The 21015-nt window shown below is 55.6% G+C and overlaps 1 protein-coding gene across 1 annotated transcript in view; it reads left to right on the top strand.

Annotated features, from left to right (window-relative positions):
• Positions 1 to 4646: 4646 nt before the first annotated feature.
• PMFBP1 (polyamine modulated factor 1 binding protein 1) overlaps positions 4647 to 21015 on the top strand; it is a 28654-nt gene continuing 12285 nt past the window's right edge. The window contains exons 1-2 of the mRNA XM_026857012.1: positions 4647 to 4997; positions 9447 to 9593. Of these exons, the coding sequence (XP_026712813.1) occupies positions 4647 to 4997; positions 9447 to 9593 (498 nt within the window). The remainder of the gene's footprint in view (positions 4998 to 9446; positions 9594 to 21015) is intronic.

Genomic DNA, 21015 nt, shown 5'->3' with positions numbered 1-21015 from the left:
ATGCGGCCACTGCCCAGCCCCGCTGCCCCTCCTCGGCCGGCGCCGGGACCGCTCAGCCAGTCCCAGATCCATCTGCTCTGCTCCAGACCTGGGACAGGCCACGGGTTCCACAGCAGGGCTCTGTTCTCATGACAGATACCCAAAGGCAGATTTTCTTTTAATTAAATAGGAAAATCTATAATGCAGTCAGCATGATGCCTCTTGGTATGTTTATTTTTATATCCTTATTTATTTGCTTTTGTTCTCAACATATGCTTTCATTATGAGGGAGATTTTTATACTGACCATCTGTGCATTACGGATGAATTTCAGATAGGACTGAAGGACTTGGGGAGCAGGATAGAAGTCAGTTGAGTTTTTTAATATCTGAGTGGAAATGGATGTCGTTTTACAGTTGTGGAATAAACACACCAACTAGTCTTTTTCTTAAAATAATATTGAAATTGCAAAATAGACATTTTTAAGCTATTGTCTTTAGGTTTCAGGATTACCATGCTTTTGAGATTAGTGAAGTATTTCATAGCTCATACAGTTAATGTTTCTGTCTCTACAGTCAGAAAAAATATTTAGCATTTCAATAAAATTCTGCCTACATTTTAATATTTTTCTCCTCAGCCAAAGGGCAAAAAGCATTTAATTTCCCCAGCACTGAAGGTGATGGCATTTATCCGTGTGTCTGTATGACTGTAGTTCTGTACCCAGCCCAGTTTCAGGTCTTGGGGAACAGGTCAGATATCCCCTGTGGATGTCATGAAGACGAGAAGGGAGCCTGCCAAACCTTGGCTGGCACAGTACCCATGGCTGTGCTTGCCTCAAAGAAAAGGGCTGCTGCTCTCGCCGGTTTTCGCTGCTCTCGCTGGTTGTTGCTGCCCTCCCTGTCCTCTTGGCACAGTTTGACGTGATGAAACATCCTGCGTGCCCCCTCCCTTGCGGCCGGTGTGAGCCCCACAGCCCCCGCCTGTAGCACACAGCCATGGAAGACCTGGGCACCTCTGTGTCCCTGCACAGGCGGGAGGCACCGCTGGCCGCTCTCCCCCCCGCTGCGGAGGAGCAGTTCAGGGGCATCGTGGACCCCTGGCGTGGTGGAGCCACATGGCAAGTGTCCCGGGCACAGTGGGAGCCACGGCTCCCACGTGAGCCCAAGCTCTGCGGAGGGAGCTGCTTAGCAGGAGGCTCTTCCCACGTGTAGTGACTCCTTCAAGCTTCCAATTCCGCTGTGTCTCACAGCTTTTACCCCTCCTTCCTCTTTGCCTTGTTATTTTTCCTTTTGACCACTTTTCTATGCTCTAAGGTCAAGGGTTTGCCCTATGGAAAGAAAAAGCTTAGTTGAAAATTAGGAGATTTAATCAAAGCTTCTCCAGACAGCATGAACAATCACCAAACACTGAACTGGACAAAATGAAAGGCCATTCAAATGGAAACAGGGGGTTGTGCAGATCTCCCTGAGCAAAGAACTTGACGCCGTTTCCACCACCCCACGTGCCGTGCTCATTACTGCAGAGACTGTGGATGAGGCCTGGGGGGGGCGGGCAGCAGGGGGGCATAGGCACCATCATGTAGCATTTCTTGCCAAGTAACAGTGACAGAACCAGGGAAAAGGGCCTCAAGGACTGTAGACGTGGTGCTTAGGGACATGGTTTAGTGGTGGGCTTGGCAGTGTTGGGTTAACGGTTGGACTTACTGATTTTAAAGGTCTTTTCAACCCAAACGATTCAGTGATCCTGTGATTCCCTCGGGCCTGAAGGCGATGCCGTGGCTGTCAGCAATGCCTCTGGAGGCTGCAGGTGTGCAGGGAAAGCTCTCCTCTGCCCTGCACCCTGCTCTGAGGACATGCCCACATGCTGCAGGCCCTGGGCATGCCCGGAGCGTGTCGTTCTGCCCCCTCAGCAAGGCACGAGTGGTGCAGGCAGCTGCCCCCAGACACGGCTCTGTGCAGGGCGCTGGGATGGGCCGCAGCTGCCCGGGCTCAGCTCGGCACCGCCTGTGCGCAGAGACCCGGCAGAGCGAGACCAAGCTCTGCACAACGTGTGGGCAGTGGTGCCCTGCATGGGTGGCATCGCGCAGTGCGGGACGTACCTCTGCAGGGACGTAGGACTGGGGCTGCTTTTGGGCAGCGATCGGCCTCCTCAGTGCTGGCACTACCCCTCCTGGGGCAGGCAGCATGCTCCTGCCTTCACCCTCCTGCCTGCGCCCTCCTGCCTGCGCCCTCCTGCCTGCACCCTCCTGCCTGTGCCCTCCTGCCTGCACTCTCCTGTCTGCACCCTCCTGCCTGCGCCCTCCTGCCTTCCCCCTCCCGCCTGCCCCCTCCTGCCCTCACCCTCCTGCCTGCGCCCTCCTGCCTGCACTCCCCTGCCTGCCCCCTCCTGCCTTCACCCTCCTGCCTGTGCCCTCCTGCCTGCGCCCTCCTGCCTGCACTCTCCTGCCTTCACCCTCCTGCCTGTGCCCTCCTGTCTGCGCGCTGGTGCCAGAGAGGGTTGTGTGAGCTTTGTGCTCCCGCTGCTGCGTTCCAGTCCTGGTGCTAGTATTCTGCAGCTGAAGCTGAGTGAGGCAGAGACAATGTACTCGAGCATTCTGTCTGAGGGGAGTTTGGGGAGGGGGAGAGGGAAAAAGGCTGTTAGATCTATCGCTGACAATTTAGATTCAGAGACATTTCATCTGCAGTTCCCTCAAGTGTTGAATTGAATAAAACCAGCAGCAGCAGTGGAAAAGGGGGTGGGGGAAGGGCTCTGAGCACTCTCGGCTAAACAAAAAGAGACAGGCGGCTCATAAAAAAAAAGAATTGCATCCTTGGGCTGAAAATACAGATTCACAAGGAAGGGAGGAGGACGCGTGGCAGGGCCCACCTGGCGGGCAGGGAGGGCCCTGGGCAGGCGCTGCCCAAGGCTCCCGGTGCTCCTGCTGCCTGAGCAGATCACAGGGTTTACTTCTAGGTTTCATGATTTTCTGTGGGTTTTTTGAAGTTCCAGTTGTAGAATCAAGCAGGAAGAACAGAGTCCTAGGCTTTGTTTGCAGTTTAAAAAAAAATTCTACTTCACTTTCCAGTGCTTCAGGAGAAAAGTGCAAAAGTAAAACCCTCAAGGGTCAAAAATTCAGAAGAAAAAGTAACTTAGCACTTAGAGTTTTGTAAACGCTTGCTCTTCGGGGTCCTGACTCGTGGTTCCCAGATGCAGTCATGGGATGGCAGAAATCTCCTCATCATTAGGTATTTCTGTTCATCTGCCTTTGAGAGGGAATTGCTGCTGGTTCTTGTTCTGGCCATGCATTGCAGCAGTTGTTTTTCTCCAGGTCTGTCATGCATCGCACCGGCGTCAGGTGAGGACAGCTTCCAGAGAGCCACTCAGCCCGGCCGAGCCTGAAAGGAGGCCAGCAGCCACTGGAGAGAATTAGATCACAGTAGAAAATAAATTCTTGGGGTCCCTGTTGCCCTGTGTGAGTGTGGTGCCACCACTTCCACAGAGGTGCTTCCAGTGGCTTATTAGTTCCCAGAGAAGCATGGGGTGCCCCAAGGCTGCCTGTGACCTCCTCTCAGGACACCCCTCGGGCACTGGTGCTGCTTTGCTGCAGCACCGCTCCCCGCTGCCGTTTCCCAGGCGCTTCCAGCCCACGGGGGCCAGGCCCTGCGCTCAGGCCTCTCCAGGGCAGCGGGTCCCACTCCAAGACGCGGCCCTTGCACCTGCCAAGGCCTCTGCAGGAGGGAAGGGCCTGGGCAGAGGGGCTGCGTCTCACCTGTGCTCCTTCCAGCTGGGTCTCCTCTCCTGCAGAAAAGACAGTAGCTTTCCATCCCACACACGCAGCTTGTTCCCGGCAAGCAGCCTGCCAGGCTCCCCAGAGCTCCCAGAGCTCCTCTTGTCCTCCAGCGAGCGTCTTGCTGGCCGAGCGGAGAGCAAGGCTTCTCCTAAGGTGCTGTCTTACTGTTCGACCAGGTGCTGCAGCGATTCAATCCAGTTTAGCTGGGCGGAAAACCTCCTCGTGGCCAGCACAGCACTTCTGGAAATGCTCACAGAGCAGCAGCACAGCTCTCAGCACCTATTCCAGTACGAGGCAGAGTTCTAACCTGTGTTTCCTAACATGATCTTACTGACATGCCCTAATCCTCTCCCATTCCTGGTGTGGGCACGGATGTGGGCAAGATTTGTGTGCGATCACAGCCCAGAATGCCCTCACATGTGCATGACCTGTGAACGGCGACGTGACTCAGGCCTTTGCTGGCCTTGCCTCGCCCATCTCAGGTGTAAGGCAGCTGATGGGGTGCTGGGTGTTTACCTGCACAATCTCTAGGCCTGCTTTGAGTCCCATTAGATAAGAGTACAGTGTCAGGCACTGGTCTGCACCAGCATTTCTAGCAGTAGTGGGGGATTGCAGGCAGCCAGCTGGTGCGTAATCCCAGAGCAGGCACCAGGTGCTCGGGCAGGACCTGTTCACACTGCTCAGGTCCCACACCCGCGGGCTTAGGCACAGGGTGAAGGGGCTGGCTGACACTCCTCAGAAGGTATTCCTTCCAAAAATGTGTTCCTGCCTTACGTGGAAACATAAATCTTTTGTCTGTCATCCCCCCATTTTCTTTATTGACCTCCTTGCCCCCTTATAACAACACCTTAGTGATGGGTCTTATGTCTGACGTGTTGCGCAGCTCTGCTTCAGGCCACATGAGGATGTGCAAGCAGAGAGCACATGCATGCGGCCAGGACGCTGCGTTGGCCAATACCCCGTGTCAGCCAGCACGCCGTGTTGGCCAGCACATCCCAGCACAGCGTGCCCGCACAGGGGAACTGGGCGCCGGCACAGGACCAGCATGTGAGCAGATGCTGGTGGGCAGCCTTGGGGAGAAACGGGAGCAGGAAGGCAGGCGGGATGGCGTAGGTGGGGGCACTGGCTTGCTGAGAAACCATTTGAATGACCTGCAGGTGAAGTCATACCCCCCAGCTGGTCTGCCCAGCACCACCAGCAACGCAGCTGGACAGCTCGGGCTGGCTCCTGAAACCGTGCTGGCGGAGCTGGTGAGCGCCGTGCTTATGTTGCAACGTCCCCCGCCTTTGCTGTGCTCATGCAGAAGTGCATGTGAAATACAAAGGCAAGAACAGGGCGGGCAGTCGGGACTTCTCAGGGCAGGCACCAATACCTTTCTTTGAAGTTGTTTCAGCTGTAAAACAGGGGTCACAATTCTCACCTACATCACAAGGATTTGGGAGCCTGATTAGCTACAGCTGGTAAAAGCCTGAATAAGTCTTACTGTGACTCCAGGACCAAAGAGGAGAGAACGAGAGAGGCTGTCTTACAGCCATGTATTATGCTGCCCTAATTTTCTCCCTGTGTTATTGATCCAGTGGCTTGCTAAGACACAGCCCTGCCTGCTGTAGTGGTTTAATTCATTTTTAAGCATCATTATTTTTCATGTTGTGGTCTCCCCCTGCTTGGGGTGCTTCTCACTGCCCATCCCCAAAAACGTCCGCTCCTGTCTGTGTTTCATGGCGTGTGCTGCTCCCGTGTGTGTGTGTGTACACCAGGGAGATGGAGAGGCAGCTTCAGCTACACTAAGCAATTAAACTCCGGTAGCTCAGGGATGAGCAGGAGGCCGTGATTTTCTTTTCCTTTGCAGTAATTGCCTCTGCAATCAGCTTTGATCACCCGAGAGCAGAGGAGATGAGTGCTGCAAGTTGACATCAGTGGTTTTAATATATCCATTTACATATACAGGAGCAGTGCAGCATACAGCTTTCCATAGCGCCTCTGACCTGAAACCATCGCCGCTCCATAGACACCTCATTTAATTTAATACTTCACCGACACTGCGGAAGCCACAGGATGGGGATGGGAGGGGGGATAATCAAGCCCTCACTCTCTCGCTCTCCGTGAATGTCTGTAGAAATGACATGAAAGTAATTGCTTTTGAAAAGCAAAGCAGAAATGGCACAATTGATTCCACTTAAATGAGAGGAGAAGGGGTGGGGGTGGGGGATGTTCACCCTAAACATGCCACCTTCTTTCCTGCTGCAAGCAAATCGCTTCGTGGGTCTGTGTGGGGATAAGGTGGGCTTGTCTCCGAACGCTGAGCCCAGACAGGCAGCTCTGCTTTGAGCCAGAGACGTCCTCCCAGTTCACCCCGACCCAAAGGTAGACGCTGCTCCACGAAGCTGTATGACATCCCCGTGGTCACAGGCGTTTCTGTTGCTGGGGAGCTGGTAGGGAGCCTCACTGCATTGAGGATCCTGGAATTATTCTGCCTCCAAACCACACTCACCTGCGGGAAGGAGTGTTTATCCTGCATGCAGAGGACAGACACATCAGCTCCCCCCGTCTCTCACCCATCCCAGGTTATCCCTGTGGATGAAGCTCTGTGAGCCCCAGGCTGCAGAAGCTATCCAGCCTGGTGCTGCCGGATGATGCCCGTCCTCTGTCCCGCACCCCCCCCCATCTCCCTGCCATCTGAGCGGGGGCCCAGCAACCTGAGGTGCAGCCCCTGCCAGGGGGCTCCACTGCTCCCCTGTGCCACTGGTGGGTGCTGGGGCTGCAGGAAGGGAGAGTGCTGTGCTCCTGTCTGAGGGTGCTGTGTGCCTGTCAGCCCCCTGCGCCAGCCTGTGCCACTCCCGCTGATCGCCGGGTCCCTCTGGGGTTCGCTGTGTCCTGGGCCAACGCGCTGGCGGTGCCAGGGGGTCCTGGGCCCAGCTGTGCGGGGACAAGCCCTTGAGTGGATTTTATGTTGCTGTCCCTTGGCCTCTCAGCGAGGGAGAACTCGCACCCCCTGGATGCTGTGCTGCTTCACCTCTTTGTTCTCCATCTCCTCTGCCTGGCACCAGCTGGTCTGTGCCCCTGACTCCAGCCACAGCCAAGGTCTGGCTTTGCCACTTTTCCCTGCTGCCAGGGATTTCCCCAGCTCTTCATCCAGCCTCCACGGGCAGTCCCAGGGCTGCGAGAGGGAGGTGGCATCTCAGGCCACAGCTCTGCTCCAGGCTGCTCAGAGCCCTGCACTGCCGAGAGGGAGGGGGAAGAAAGTGCCAGGCTGAACACAGTGGGGCATGAAAAGTCCTTCGTGCCCTGGCGCTTGTTCTGTTCTCTGGCAAATACGGGAAGGAACCACCACACCAGAGTGCCGGGGATTCTTCCTGGCCTGGGAAGGCTCAGGAACGCTTGTGCCAGGGCAAAGCTGGGGATCTGCAGAGCATCTCTATACCTGGTCCGGTGGTGTGAGGGGCACGGGCAGTGCGATGGGTACGGGCGGTGCGATGGGTGTGAGGGGTACGGGCAGTGCGAGGGGCGCAGGCGATGTGAGGGGCGCGGGCGGTGCGAGGGGCGCGGGCGGTGCGAGGGGCGCGGGCGGTGCGAGGGGCGCGGGCAGTGCGAGGGGCGCGGGTGGTGTGATGGGCGCGGGCAGTTGCTGCCAGCAGCGAGAGCGACCCAGAGGACGGTGGCTGCCTGCCCCACGCTGGGCACGTCCTGGGTTCCTCAGAGCCTGCAGTGCCGCTGCTGGAGCCGGCGCTTGGCACACGTGGGCCCTGCTGGGGATGTACAGGCGGGTGAGTGAGCACACGTGCATGCGCTCACATCCCCTCAGAATTTAAACATTTTCTTTTTTTTCTTTTGGTGGGTGTTTTGCTGGACAGCGATAACCTTTCTCACTGCGGGTTTGAGTGTGTTCCGTGCATACAGAATACGGCTTGGAGGAAGACAGGCCACTGTGCTCATAACAATGTCTCCAATACATCTTTAATGTAGACATTAATGTCATTTTATGTTAATTACATGCAAATTGATTATTAATGTATTTATTGAATGTTGACAGCTGGGTGACAGTCTTCAGTAAATATGTTTTACTAATCAGTTAGCATTTAATTAATATCGAAATTCTCTCTAGGTTTAGTAAGACAGTGAACATTAATTAGGCCCCTCAGTTGCTGCTGTGTTGCAGGACGTCCGCAGTGATGCTGACAGGGCTCAGCCGTGCTCGGCAGCTCCGCCAGGCGCAGGGGGCTGGGGGCCCTGCCAGCCGGACAGACAGACACCTCCCCGGGAGGGAGCGGTCTCTGGAGATGTCCCTCCCGGGAGGACCCTGCGCAGGCAGCACAGCGCTGCCCGAGGGCAGCTGGTGGTGGGATGTGCCTCCCTGCCCCGCGTTGGGCCCAGCAGGTCCTTCAAGAGCAGGGAGCCGTGTCAGTGCCCCGCAGCGGGGCTGCTTGTGGGGGTGAGGAGAGGGACAGGGCAGGGCAGCGGGTCTGGGGTGTGGGCACGACCCTTGGGCAGTTCATGCCTGTGGGCCCTCAGGGCCTCTGCTCTTCCCATTTCTAGTAAGAGATGTATCACCTACATGGGACCTATTGACAGGGGAGAAGAATACACTAGATCTCTTCTAGAAATCTGTTCTCTATATGTTCTGTCTTATCCCCGCACCTCTGTGCAGCGGCACAGGCCCTGCTCTCATCCATCGAGATGTCTGTAGTGTCTGTGCGCTGCCCGTCTCCCCTTCAGTGTTATTGGGAAGCCCTGGAGAGCCCCTTTCCCCGTGAAACGGGGCTGCCTCCAGCCGCTCCCGAGCCGTGCCAGCAGCGTGCTGTTCCCACCCGCTGTGTCACTTCACTGCACGTAAGGCCTGTGCTCATGGCGAGGCATCGCACAGCCCCTGGCCAGCTGCTGACCAGCATTCCCTCTTGCCTCCCTGTCACGAGGAGGGCAGGAGCCATGCAGAGCCTTTGCCCTTGCCCCACACCTTTGCACCCACTGGCTGTGGCTCCTCTCCCGTCAGAGGAAGGCGAGCAGCGTCCCTCAGCTGCTAGTCACAAAGGCACGGCGGGGGGCAGGGGGGCAGTGGCTGGGGCTCCTGCAGATCGATACCTCAGTCTTGTCATGCTAATTGCTCCTTGGTTGACATTCATGATCCTTTCCTGCTCCCTCCCTCTGTAAACTCCTTGCAGCTGGGACACCAAGAAGTGAGAGCTCTGGGCCCTCAAAGCCCACTCCTGCTCAGGCAGGACAAGGGGGTGAAGCACAAGCTGCAGGGCAGGGAGCTCCCCTTCCCCGTCACACCGGGGACAGAAGGCGCGGGGGAAATGCCTGAAGGGGTCCCAGCACACAGCCGAATCAGATCTGGTTATTTAGTTATTAGTTACAATAACTTTGGGTTTGCTCAGCTGCTCTTTACTTCCCTCACCCAGCCTGTCTGTCACCCCCTTGGTGAGCAGAGGAGGCAGGTACCCCAGCGCGGCAGAGTCTCTGCCTTCCCCGAGTTGGACGGATCGCTGCTGCTGCGGGCGCACGTCAGCTCACACCTACCATATTGGCTTCCTGTCCCCAGAACATCAGGTTTTTGCAGCTAATGTGTGCGGGGGGGTGTCTCCTCCCGACAATCCCCACCCCCAGCAGCATCAGGCCTGTGCTGTTCGGGGTTTTGTTAAGCCGTTTAGTATTAATTGATTTTTTTTTCCATTTTTTCTTTCTTTCCCTGGGCGGGTCAATAGCTGGATGCTCAAGAGCAGAGGATCTATCAACTGCAGACCAAGCAGAGGGAGAGGCAGGCAGAACTGGAGCAGAAATGCAGGCGGATCCAGCAGCTCAGCCAGGACCTGGGGGCCAGCTGCCAGCTGCAGGAGAAAGCTCAGAAGCAGGTAGGAGGAGATGCCCGCTCTAGCTTGGCAGCCCAGGCTGGGAAGGGAGCGTTATTTAATGCTTTCACACCAGTAGGGATTATCTACTGTTCTCGTTTACATGGCAGCATAAGGAAGGGCTAAAGATGTGAAAGTGGAGTCTGTCAACTCCCAGTGAGGAGGGGAAGGTCCAGGGATCCGGGGAGACAGCTACGGCTCCGCTGGCTGTAAATGGGTGCTGGGTTTGCTCTCGCTGCAAGGGTGTGGCTGCTCTAGGGCACAGATGGGCTGGGCGTTGCTCCCCGCTGCTGACCTGCTCCCAGAGAAGGGGCCAGGGCGGCCGGAGGGACGGTGCCTCCCGGGACAGCGCTGCCCGGGCTGGTGGGAACGGTGACGTGTGGCGAGCCAGGAGAGGAGGCTCCTTCTGATCTGTTCTGCTGTGCTGCTGTGGAGGAAATCCTGGGTTTGCTCCGGGACACGCAGACAATGAGGGCGGGAGTGCCCCCGTGGCCCTGCGGAGCTGCGGGGAGGCCTGCTGGGCAGCGTCCTGCCTCTCCTCTCTGTACCGGCCGCCTGCCCCTGCCCCGCCACAGCTCCACTCCTCCGGCCCCTCTGTCTCGGAAGGTGCTGGGGGCCGGACCCTTTGCTCAGACCGTGTATTTCTTCTGCTCCTGAATCCGGCTTGGGAGAGCGTCCTGGCCCCCATCCCCACTGCTGGCCGCGTGGGCACCCTCAGTCGTGAGCGGATTTTGGCCAGGAGCTGTATTCAGGTCCAGAGGGCAGAGAGGCAAGAGCTGATCCCGAGAAGCTGTGCAGCTGCTGCTGCTGCACAACTGCAGGACTTGCTTAACTGCGTCTGTCCTCCGTGGTACCCACCTCTAATCTCTTTCAGCACCCCGTAAGCCAGAAAAATTATGTCTATTTTAACAACTTGGTAGTTAAATATTCTCAGTGTTCTGGAAGACTAAACCAGGTTCTCTCGATACTGGAGTAGGGGTACCAGCGTGCCGGACAGCAGGGTGAGCCCAGCAGAGCTCGTTTGTCTGAGCAGCAGCTCAGAGGGCAGCATTTAAAAATTGGGATGGGGGGCTAGCTATCCCATTATTATTCAAAGTGGAAACATATTGCTTCGCTTAATTTGGTGATTATGAATATGAACAATATCTGTAGTGCATCATATATGAATATGATTCATGTGATACGAAGGAAAATGAGATACTGCTCCGTTCACTGCCAAGTCCCCCATTGTTCTCTGTGTGTGGAGACAACATAGTGCGGGACTGAGCCGCCCGCGCTGCGGTTGCTCAGTGGCGAAGGCCAGTCCGGGAAGTTTGTGGGTGTTGTGTGTGTGGAGGGGGAGGACAAACGACCGACGAGTGTGTCGGCCGTGCCTATGCTCTGTTCTGCATACCTGCGGCAGGACCGTGTGCTGTCTTGTGCAAGGACAGCACAGCAGGGCGGGAACCGCGAGTCTGCTCCTTCGCACAGTTACTGTCTCACTCCCATCCCATCCTCACCCTCCACTGATACCAAGGTCAGCTGAGCCGAGCTCCTTGGGTTTGGTGGGAAAGGGGCAGATAACACAGCGCAGCTCTAAGCTTTCTCCTACAAAACTCCCAGTTAAAGTACTGACCATCCAGCCCTGTTACATAAAAATATAACAGTATCCTGGGTCAGAGCAGTGTTGCACCTAGCTCTGTGTTTGGCAGCAGCTTACGCCCGTGCCTGGGAAAGAGCCCTCTCCCCCTGGGGACAACAGGGGACACTTGTGCTGTTGCCCCAAGGTGCTCGCCCACCTTCTGTGGGGAAGGGGCTTCCTGAGCCCAGGAGGGAGTTCTTGTGTTTAAGAGCCCTTGAGGAATTTTCATCCATAACTTGTCAAACTGTTTTTGTAACTCAGATATTATCTGTCTTCTACAGTGTCTTGTAGCAGCAAGTTCCACTGCTTAACCATGTGTGGGAGGCAGAGCTGCCTCCTTTTGTTTATTTTGAACCTGTCCCCTGACAGTTCCTATTGTTTCATTGGAGGAGCCCATGAACAGTCATTCCTTAGTCACCTTCCCTGTGACGCTTCTGGATTTAGAGACCATTGTCGTGTTTCCTTTCCATCATCCTTCTTCCAGACAGAAAGGCCCCAACCTTTTTTTGTGTTTTTTGAGCCAGACACGGTTGCTGATAGACCTCCTGGTCTGGGGGCTTTGGGCTCCCACAGCTGGCAGTCCCAGGACGCCTGTAGCAGGCTGCACACACCAGAAGCCCTCTGCAAGGAGTGTCAGGTGTAATTTAGCACTGGGAGCGTGAGTTATGGTCCTGCCCTTTAAGGAAAGGCTAGCAGCACGGCCCTGCCTGTCAGCTGAGTCCCCCACCCGATTGTGAGCTCTCCTAGCAAATGAATCAGAATTTGGCATATCATTGTTTAATACAGCCCCCATGCTAATGTCTTTTTGAAATGAAACCGAGAAAGCTGTTAACCTCAGTTAGCCAGCTGTCCTCACTGTGACCTGGATAAATCATCGTAGCAGGAGCTCTGAAGAACACCGTGCTCGTTCCTTTGGAGAAGGGAGCTGGGAGGGGAGGACTGTGCTTCCCGCTCATGACAGAAGGGCTCCTCTGCACCAGGCCTGTGCAGAGAAAGCACCACTGTGTCCCCACGCCAGGACCCTGCTGGCGTCTCGGGCCGAGCATCAGGTCCTGGAGCCCTGCAAAGGCACGTGGCCCCCCCGCGAGCTGCCGGCGGAGCCGTGGCAGGAGGCTGCAGGGGCAGAAAGGCAATGTCATGTGTTGGGGCGAGGAGAGAGTGGATTTCCACAGTGACCCCAGGGACTGGCTCCTTCTGCCACTCGGCCACCAGGCACATCTCACCATCCGGCCCCTCACATGACCACATGGTCTCCACGGTCAGTCCCTTCAGCTGGAGGCTGGACCTCCTCCAGGGAAAGGAAATAAAGAGGACAATTTGGTGGCTACCACAACAAGATCTAGATCTATTGGAGCAGGGTGTTTCTCTCCACAAAGCTCTTTTGACTCTGGAAGCTGTTATCTTGATAAAGGCCTCATTACTTTATCTGGTCTCACAGGGTGCTCATAGCTGCTGTCTTTTGGTGTGGCAGTGAGTTCCACCAGACAGGTTTTCTTTTGTGGTCTCTAATCTGGCTGTTTTGTTGGGGTGTTTTTCTCCTGCATGACTGAGGAAAATCACACCACTAGTTGTATGTAAGGAACTCCTGGAAAGAGGAACAAAGCCATCTGTACTGCATGTCCATGAAGGCACCACAAGAACCAGTGGGCACAGCCTGCTTCAAGAAAGATTCATGTTAGAAACAGTTTTCTAATGGGGACGAGAACAAAGCACATGAACAGACTGCCACAGGGGCCTGAGGATTCTGCATCACAGAAGATCTTTAAGGACCAAAACCAAAAGACAGGGCACTTGTAGGTTCCCCTGTCTTAGAATGGGAAGGTGGGCTTTCATCGGCCTCCCGAGGTTCATGCCAGCCTTGCTCATTTCCTAAATCTCTCCTCGCTCATACCACGAATCCCAGGTCTGCCTTCTTCAGAGCCCCACCACGGTCTCCTCTAGTGCTCGCCTGGTGTCAGTGTGCCACTTCCCAGGCTGATCATCCTTTCTAGTGACTGCACTTGAGTCTCGGATCTGTGCTCACATCCTGCTGTGAGCAGGATCACACCTGATCTCCTCAAGGCCCAGTCCCAGCTTTGTGCCCCAGGTGGGGCTGCGTCCCCAGCGGCGCTGGCTGCGGCCCCGTGCTGGGCAGCACCGTGGCTCTGTGGGAGTGCTCTTCCACCTCACTGCCCCGCTCCTGATGCGTCCTCACAGGAGGGACTTGCCGGGGCCTGCACACTAGCATTTGCCCATGTAAATCCATCCTCATGTGTCTTCCTCATTAGTGACGTTCCTTCATCTCTCTTCTTGGGAAGAGGGTTCTCTGTTCCCCTTCCAGCCCTCGGGAAGGACAAGTGGACCTGCCCCACCCCTCACACTGGAGCGAGCCTGGACACCCTGGGCTGATGCCCTGGTGCTCCCTCACACCTTTCAGAGGAGCCTGGAGGCACCCAGGATGCTGCTGGGTAGAGGCAAGCTCCACAGGGTGAGCAGAGGCCTGAGTGCAGCTGGTGGGGGCCCGGTGCCTGCGGTGAGGGGCAGCACCCGTGGCCGAGAGCCGCCACGCTGCTCCTGTGGGAACACGCATGCTCTGCCCTGCCTCACCCACAACAGTAGGTGCTTGTTTGTGGAGCTGCACCCCGGAACTGGCATGTGGAAAGAAAAATGGATTTTGCCCCTTTTACTACCTACTTATCTGGTTACAGGTTACCCAGTAGCCAGAACACGTGCTTTAACATATGCTGAAAAGAGCAAGCAGAGCCTGGAGGATGTCAGTGGGTGATGAAGGCTCCGATACCACCATCTGTACGACATGTGCTGCTGTGCCTTCAGGCTTTGGCCGAGCGCTGCACTTCCACCGTTGGTGGTAAGCTTAAGAGTAGATGAGGCAGAGATGGGAGCGTAGATTTGCTATCAGAACTTTTGGATTCAATTTCCATTCTCAGCAGAATAGCTGTGTGTAGCTTCTTACGTGTGCTGCTTTGCAAACGACTTGTGCAGGACACGGCTCAGCCAGAGACCACCTGCAGAGCAAGGTCAGCCCGATGCCCCAGAGCCTGGCTGCGCTGGCCCAGGCGGTGCGGAGTTCGGGCTCTGACTGATGGAGGGGTCTCACCCCTGCTCCCCGATGGCTGCAGAAGCTCTGCCCTTTGCCTACCTCCTGCTGTTGGAGCGTGGTCGTGGATCTTCGGTGGCTGGAGGGGCAGCAGTGCTGGGGTAGCAGCGGTTGATCCATCTGCTTTCTCGGTGACCTCAGGGGTGCAGTTCTGAGCGAGAAGAGTATTGCCTACCCACAGAGCCTCACAGCCATGTTAGTGCTAAGTGGCACTCACCCAGATTATTGGTCCTCAGTGAGAGGGTGGAACACCAGAGGCACATACCAGATACCCTAAACCGTCCATCAGGACACGGAGCCAGACACCCCAGCACCGCCGGCAGACAGACACACAGCCACAACAGCCAGGGGAACTGCCAGGGCAGGTGAACGGTGGTATTTGTGTAGATGCTGGCGGGGGACCCCACCGGGCATCTGGGTCTGAGAGCCAGTTCTGCAACACAGATGTTAAAGATGGAATAAAGAAAATAATAGAGCATTGACTAAAATGGCCTGCAAGGCTGATTTCTCTTCATGCAGCCTCTGAAGACACAGTCTTTGGGGCTTGGAGAAATAGGCAGCCTCCAGGCTGTGAGGCTAATGCAGAGCCATGGCTGTTTGTATAGCTGCAGAGCCTTTAAGAGAGACTTGGGAAAACTAGCTTGGATTCCAATGAATATTTACAATTACACTGCTCCAAAGCTGAATCCAATCACAGCACTGCAGTATGCAGGCTTTGTGCATCAAAAGAAAATGAGAGGAAAGCTGGAAAGATGGAGTTGCCTTTGGAGAGACTTATAAACACAGATCTCTGCTTGTGGCAGAACTAAAATGCTTTATTTCTGATAGGAGCAATTTATTCTTCAGGCATTTTGCTTGATATTAGAAAGTGCCTGGCTGTTTTTTGAAGTGAGAGTCTTCAGTAGATGGTCTTTAATTCAGAATGAAAGAAAGGAGTGGAAAGTGTTGTAGTCCATAATTTTGATACTGTACTAACAAACTCCAGAAATAGGGGAGCATTTCCAGACGCAAGCAGGGGCTCTTTTCACTCACTGTGTTCTTGGTTGCCATGTGGAAGCAGGCTGGGCAGAGCTACTCTCGTTAAAACCGTGCATCTAATATGATATTTGGCTGATTACCATGCTCTGCCACTGAGCAGGATGATCTAACAGAGAAAGGAAAGGGAAATGCTGGCTGAACATGCATTGCAGCTCAGTACTGGACTTTCTTTTGCAGTGGAAGGTGTACAAAAATAGTGGTGTAGGGGAATCACTGCATGATAAAAAAATGAAGCATTTGTAACTGCTGGATCACTGCAGAGCTGCGTGCAGCAGAATAGGAAGTGCGTGACAAAGCAGAGGCACTGCTCGAGGTGACAACAGGGCCAGCACCAAGCAGCTCCGGCGGCCGGCACACACTGCCCGTGGAGCAGCTCTGCTGCACGGTGGAGATTGTCTGGGATTCTCTGGCTTGTGTTTCTTGTGCTGGCAGCCAGGAGAGCTGTAGGAAAGGGCTCGGCACCAGGCACCCACCTGGATGGTTTAGGAAGACCTACAGTGTGTCCCATCCGTTCCACACATCAGGAGCTGCTATGGACCTGCAGCACAGGGGGGGCAGCTGTGGAAGAAAGGAGGTGTGAGAAGGGACACAAGCACAGGGCAGGCTGGGGACACTCTGGGTCACATAATCAGCAGTTACGCATCTTACTCTGACCCTGCACGCACGGAACATCGGTCACCAGCGCTGCCAATGCGTGGCTGCAGCCCGGAATGCTGCCTGCTGCTCTGGCACAGGGGGCCTTGGTGCAGCCCCGCAGCACCAGACACCACTGCCCTTAATGAAGGACAACTCTATCCTTGCACTCCTCCACGCAGACATTCCCCAGCACCATGGCAGCAACGAGAGCAGATGCTCTGCGAGAAGTCGGGTTGGGATTTAGACCACAGGAGCGTGCAGGCACTGTCACGGTGAGCACTCACCTGAACTGGGGCGGCGGCCGCCGCAGGGCTGCCTCCCCCGTCACCAGCACCAAGGGCAGCGTGTGGCTCTTCTCAGGCTGTGCTAATCCCTTTGTGTGTTTTGAAGCTGATGCTGTTCCCTGGTGCATTTCACCTCGTGCTGCACAGACCCCTTCTGCTGGATGGCAACCTCAGAGGATGCTGACGGGAAATCCCAGGAAGCTAGTCTCTGATCTGAGACCCGCTGGTGCAGGGAGCACTGTCACGTGCAGGCGTGGCATGGGCTGTTCCCTGCAGCTTGGCACACACTGAAGTCGATAGCCCTCAGTGGGAACTTGCATTCGGTATTCTACTAAGAGGCTTAAAATCGACTGTGAAGTTTTGGTGTCGCTACAAAATAAATGTTCTCAGTGTCTCCACTGGTAGCTTGGTCCAGAAGGAGACGGTGCAGTTTGGTGATTGATTCCTGGAACCTGGCTAGTGCATCTGCACTGTGGCATTTGGAATCACGAAACACAGTCATTCATTTCATTCATTTGAAGTTGTCTTGCGGGAATGACAGCTGCCCAGCGACTTCCACAGGAAGATGAGCAATGTGACAGTACTGTGTGCAGCAGGAACAACAGGGCAGTTTTGCACCCATCAGGAAGCCACTGTGATCTGTCTTGCTCTCCACAGCTTATTATAGGCTCTTGTACCAGCTCCTGACAGATGCCAGTTGCTCCAGGTGACCAAAGGAGGAGTAGCACACACACAAATCTGGTAAACCCACAGCCTGCTGGAAAGCTACAGATAGTTGCTAGTGTCAGAAGCAGGTTAAAGCTCAGGGCAGCAAATGCTATTGGAGCAGGACTTGGCCTAACAGTCTGGAGGAGCCACCAGCCCAGGAGCTGGAGCAGCTGCCAGGGTCTCCTCTTGCCCGTGCTGTGTGTTATCTTCTTCGAGCTGGCTGGAATGTAAATGAGAGCTTCCTGAGCCCGGGGGGCTGGAGGGCAGACTCAGAGCAAGGAGCCACTGCTCATTTCTAAGCCCCGTGCTGGGCTCTCACCTGTCCACAGTGGGAACTGCATGGCACGACTCCCGCTGCCTGGGACAGCTGAGCAGGCTCTGCCCCACTCCCTCGTCTGACCACGTAGCCCTGAGAAGGTCAGAAGCGTTGGTGCTGTGGAGGGGTACAGGAGAGCGGAGAAAGGGCTGGCAGTGATCTGTAGGCCCGGAGGGGAGGACTTCCAGCAGAGCTGGCCAGCAGACACAACAGCCAACTGCTGGCTGGGCATCCTGGCAGCCCACACGAGGAGGCACGGCAACAGGGAGCTCCTGCTGTTGCTGCCAGCAGCAGGGGTGTTTGAAAGTGGATGAGCCTGGGAAGGCTCACCTGCACCCTGACACGGCAGTGCACAGGTGGGGTGAGTAGCCCACCACTGCAGATGGTTAAGCTAGGTTTTCCGGATACAACTCCTTAAAAAAAGGAGACCCGACTGCTGTTGAGACAGGCAGGATCAGTCCTTGCAAAGGAGCCTGGAGCAGTGAAGGAAAGAAACCTGCAGTCAGCTGGAAGTCTGTCCAGCTCAGTCTCATCTTGCCAGGAGCCCAGAACTGCTCTCTGGGTCAGCGTAAGAGGAGGGCACAGACACCACGGTGTTGCCCAGCGTCCTCTGCCAGCCCCCAGTGACCCACACCCCAGGGCTTAGGGAGAAAAAGTGTGGTCTTGTATTTAGTCAGTATAAGTGCATTTTTTTTCTCCCGTTAAACTATTTCTTTTTGAACCCATATAAATTTCAGGAGTCCACCAGACTGCAAAGCAGTCTGACACAACATAAGACATTAAAAAAAAGAACTAATTTTTGTTTTGTAGTTGTTATCTACTAATTTATGGGGTGCTGCTGGTTCTTATATTGAAGGGACAATGAGGAACCATATACTGCAGACAACCTCTGTGTGCCAAACTTGATTTTATAATCCTCTTCAGTTGTTTCTTTTCCAGGCTAAAAAGACTATCTACTTTTTCCTCACATGGAAAATATTCTTTGTATTTGATCATCCTTGTTGCTCTTCTCTGAAATGCTTCCAACTCTTATTTTTCTTGAGAGGCAGACCAGAGCTGCATATGGTAATCACAGTGCAGCTTCCACTATGGATCTGTTCAGTGGCATAGCTGTGATCTGTTCCCCATTATTTTCCTAATAATTCTTAACAGTCAGTTTGCCTCTTGGGCTGCTCCTGGGCACTAAGCAAACATTTCCATAGAACCATCTCTCCATCTGTATCTGGTTTTATCTAGTACAGCCCCAAGCCCTCACTCCTGAGGAGGGAACAGGGAGCTACAGCAGCTAGGACTGCAAGTGAAATCTTGGAAGAAAGAAAGTGCAAATGCCCCAGAACTTCAGCAGGGTTAAGACCACCTGGTTGTGCCTCGTACCTTCAGATCAGGGGCAGCTGCTAGACATAGGAAAAACAAGACATGATGAGTTAAGATCAGCCTCGCAACGCTCCAGCCCTGTCCTCCTCGAGCACCAGTGCCACCCAAGGGGCCGCGTAACGCCGGGAGGAGGGCTCAGGCGTCTGCTCTTTGCAGAAGCAAAACTCGGGGTCGGGTGAGGTAGAACCTCCAGGAACGGCCCCCGCATGCCCTGCCCTGGACACCCAGCCCCCTCACACAGAACACCCGCATCTGCTGGGTGCCGTCGCCCTCTCAGCCTCACTGCAAGGATCACGTGGGATCCCTCCTTCGCGGGCCGCACTGAGCACAGAGGCCGTGCCGCCAGGCAGCAGGGCCGCCGGGGGCCCGTGTGCCGCGGGGCCAGGCCCAGGCGCTGCCACAGCCCGTGGGGCTCGAAGGAGCAGGCGGCTGCATGGCAGAGTTCTGCTGGGGGCTCCCACCAGCCTTCCACCCACCGCCCAGCACACGCCGGGGAACGCGGCTGGAGCCCCTGCAGATGGACACTGGCGTGACGTCACTATCGGAGAACACAAGTGGCCTGTTCTTAGTCCTTCGCCTTCTCTTTCTGAAGATTCACAGAGCGTGCGGGAATCACGCAGCCTGACCTTCTGTGCCCGCAGTCAAGAAAATTTCGCCATGTTACAGCTGAATTCAATAACTTGCTTGACAAAAGCAGCTTTGGAAAGGCGTTCAGCTGGACCTGAAAACATCAAGAGAGGGCAGATGCACTACTTCCTCCACTGGCAGTCAATCCCTTTGCATCACTCCTGATTTTTTTTTCTCTGATTACTGCTGTGCCAGTGGGGCTAATGAAGCTTTCTATGCAGCAGCAGTACGGTCTCAACTTTGTCCTGGGTTTTGTGCTTTATTTTTTCTGTATCTTAGAGTACTCCTTTCCTTCTGGCCAGAGACTGAAGGTTAACCCTAAGGAAGGGACAGGCATGAGGATCCTCTCTTTCTGCCTCTATTTCTGCACTGCCCACCCCCACTATGGTCCCCACCACAAGACTATTTCCATTTACCAGCTCCCTCTGGTTTGTCTCCCCTCAGCCTCTGTGCTTTCCCCGTACCTTTTCTCACACGCTGTTGCTGTTGCTGCAGGTTTGGGAGGAGACGCCTGTGCCCATTCTGATGGGGCTGTCCAGGTGCACCATCCATCTCTCAGTGGCTGTAAGAACCACAGAGGCACCGTGTTCTGTGGCCACACTGCAGCAGCACTGCTTCTCCTTTGCTCGCTCCTTCCTTCTTCCAGTAGGATCTCTGCTTTCTGCTGACTTCTAGCTCGTGGTTCCTTAGAGAAACACATGGCAGCTCCTACACAGCCTGCGTACGTCCTTAAGTACAACACAAGAAGCCAAGACACAGCTTGCGCAGAGCAGTGGGAACAGTTGCCAGGATGGCATCCACAGGACAGCAGCGAGGCGCTGCCAGCCGGCGCGGGGCAGGAGGCAGCCCCAGCAGGCAGGCAGGCGCCCTCGCGCTTGCGGAGTCACTCCTGCGCCTGCCTGCGCGTTCCTCTCGTCCTGGGAGGGTGTTTCAAACACGACTGGACAGGGCACCAGGCAGCCTGCTCCAGCTGGCCCTACCCGGGCGGGCAGGATGGTCCCAAGGTCTCGGCACTGCCGAGGCTGGGCCCATCCCCGGGGTGCTGGAGGGGCTCCCGACGCCGCGGGGCTTGGGGAGGGGGGAGCGGAGGGAGCTGGTGTCGGAGCGGTGGGGATGCCAGAGGCTGGCTCGGGTGACGGGGCTGGGTGGGAGCCCCACAGCGGACACACAGAGCGCTTCTGCCGAGGCCAGGGTTTGGCCGGGCCCTCGGCCTGTGCTGGGAATGCAGGCCGGCAGGTTCCACCGATTTCTGCCCCTGCAGCCGCTTCCTCCTACTCTGTGTGTACAGATCCGGTTCATACTTTTTCCCTTCTCTGGAGGGGACCCTCTCCCAAGAACTGCAGTGGTTTTTAGCACCTGGCTGAGACCCGGGAAGGGATCATGAGATCACTCTCACTGCAGAACGCAAAGCCCTGCAAGACTTTCCTGTTGGGTTTGTCTCCCCTGCAGACTCTGACCACGCTGCTGGTCATTTGTTGATATTCCTCGCCAGCCAAACACCGGGCGTGCCCTAGACAGAACCCAGATGTGATTAGACCAGCGGCACCAGCTTCCTCCGCACACAGTGAATTGGAAATTATCACTAGAGCCGCAGAGAAATAACCTTTAGGCCTCATTAAAATTCCACGAACGGAAACTCTGTTCCCGTTCTCCCTTCCGTGACTCCCCCCGGCTGCCGCTGCCGCAGGACGGCCTGGGACCCTCCTCCCGCCCCCCGGGCTCGG

This window comes from Athene cunicularia (genome assembly GCF_003259725.1).
Source record: "Athene cunicularia isolate RWA chromosome 11 unlocalized genomic scaffold, athCun1 chr11_part2, whole genome shotgun sequence".
NCBI classification, from domain to species: domain Eukaryota; kingdom Metazoa; phylum Chordata; class Aves; order Strigiformes; family Strigidae; genus Athene; species Athene cunicularia.
This window is presented reverse-complemented; position numbering and strand designations above follow the sequence as displayed.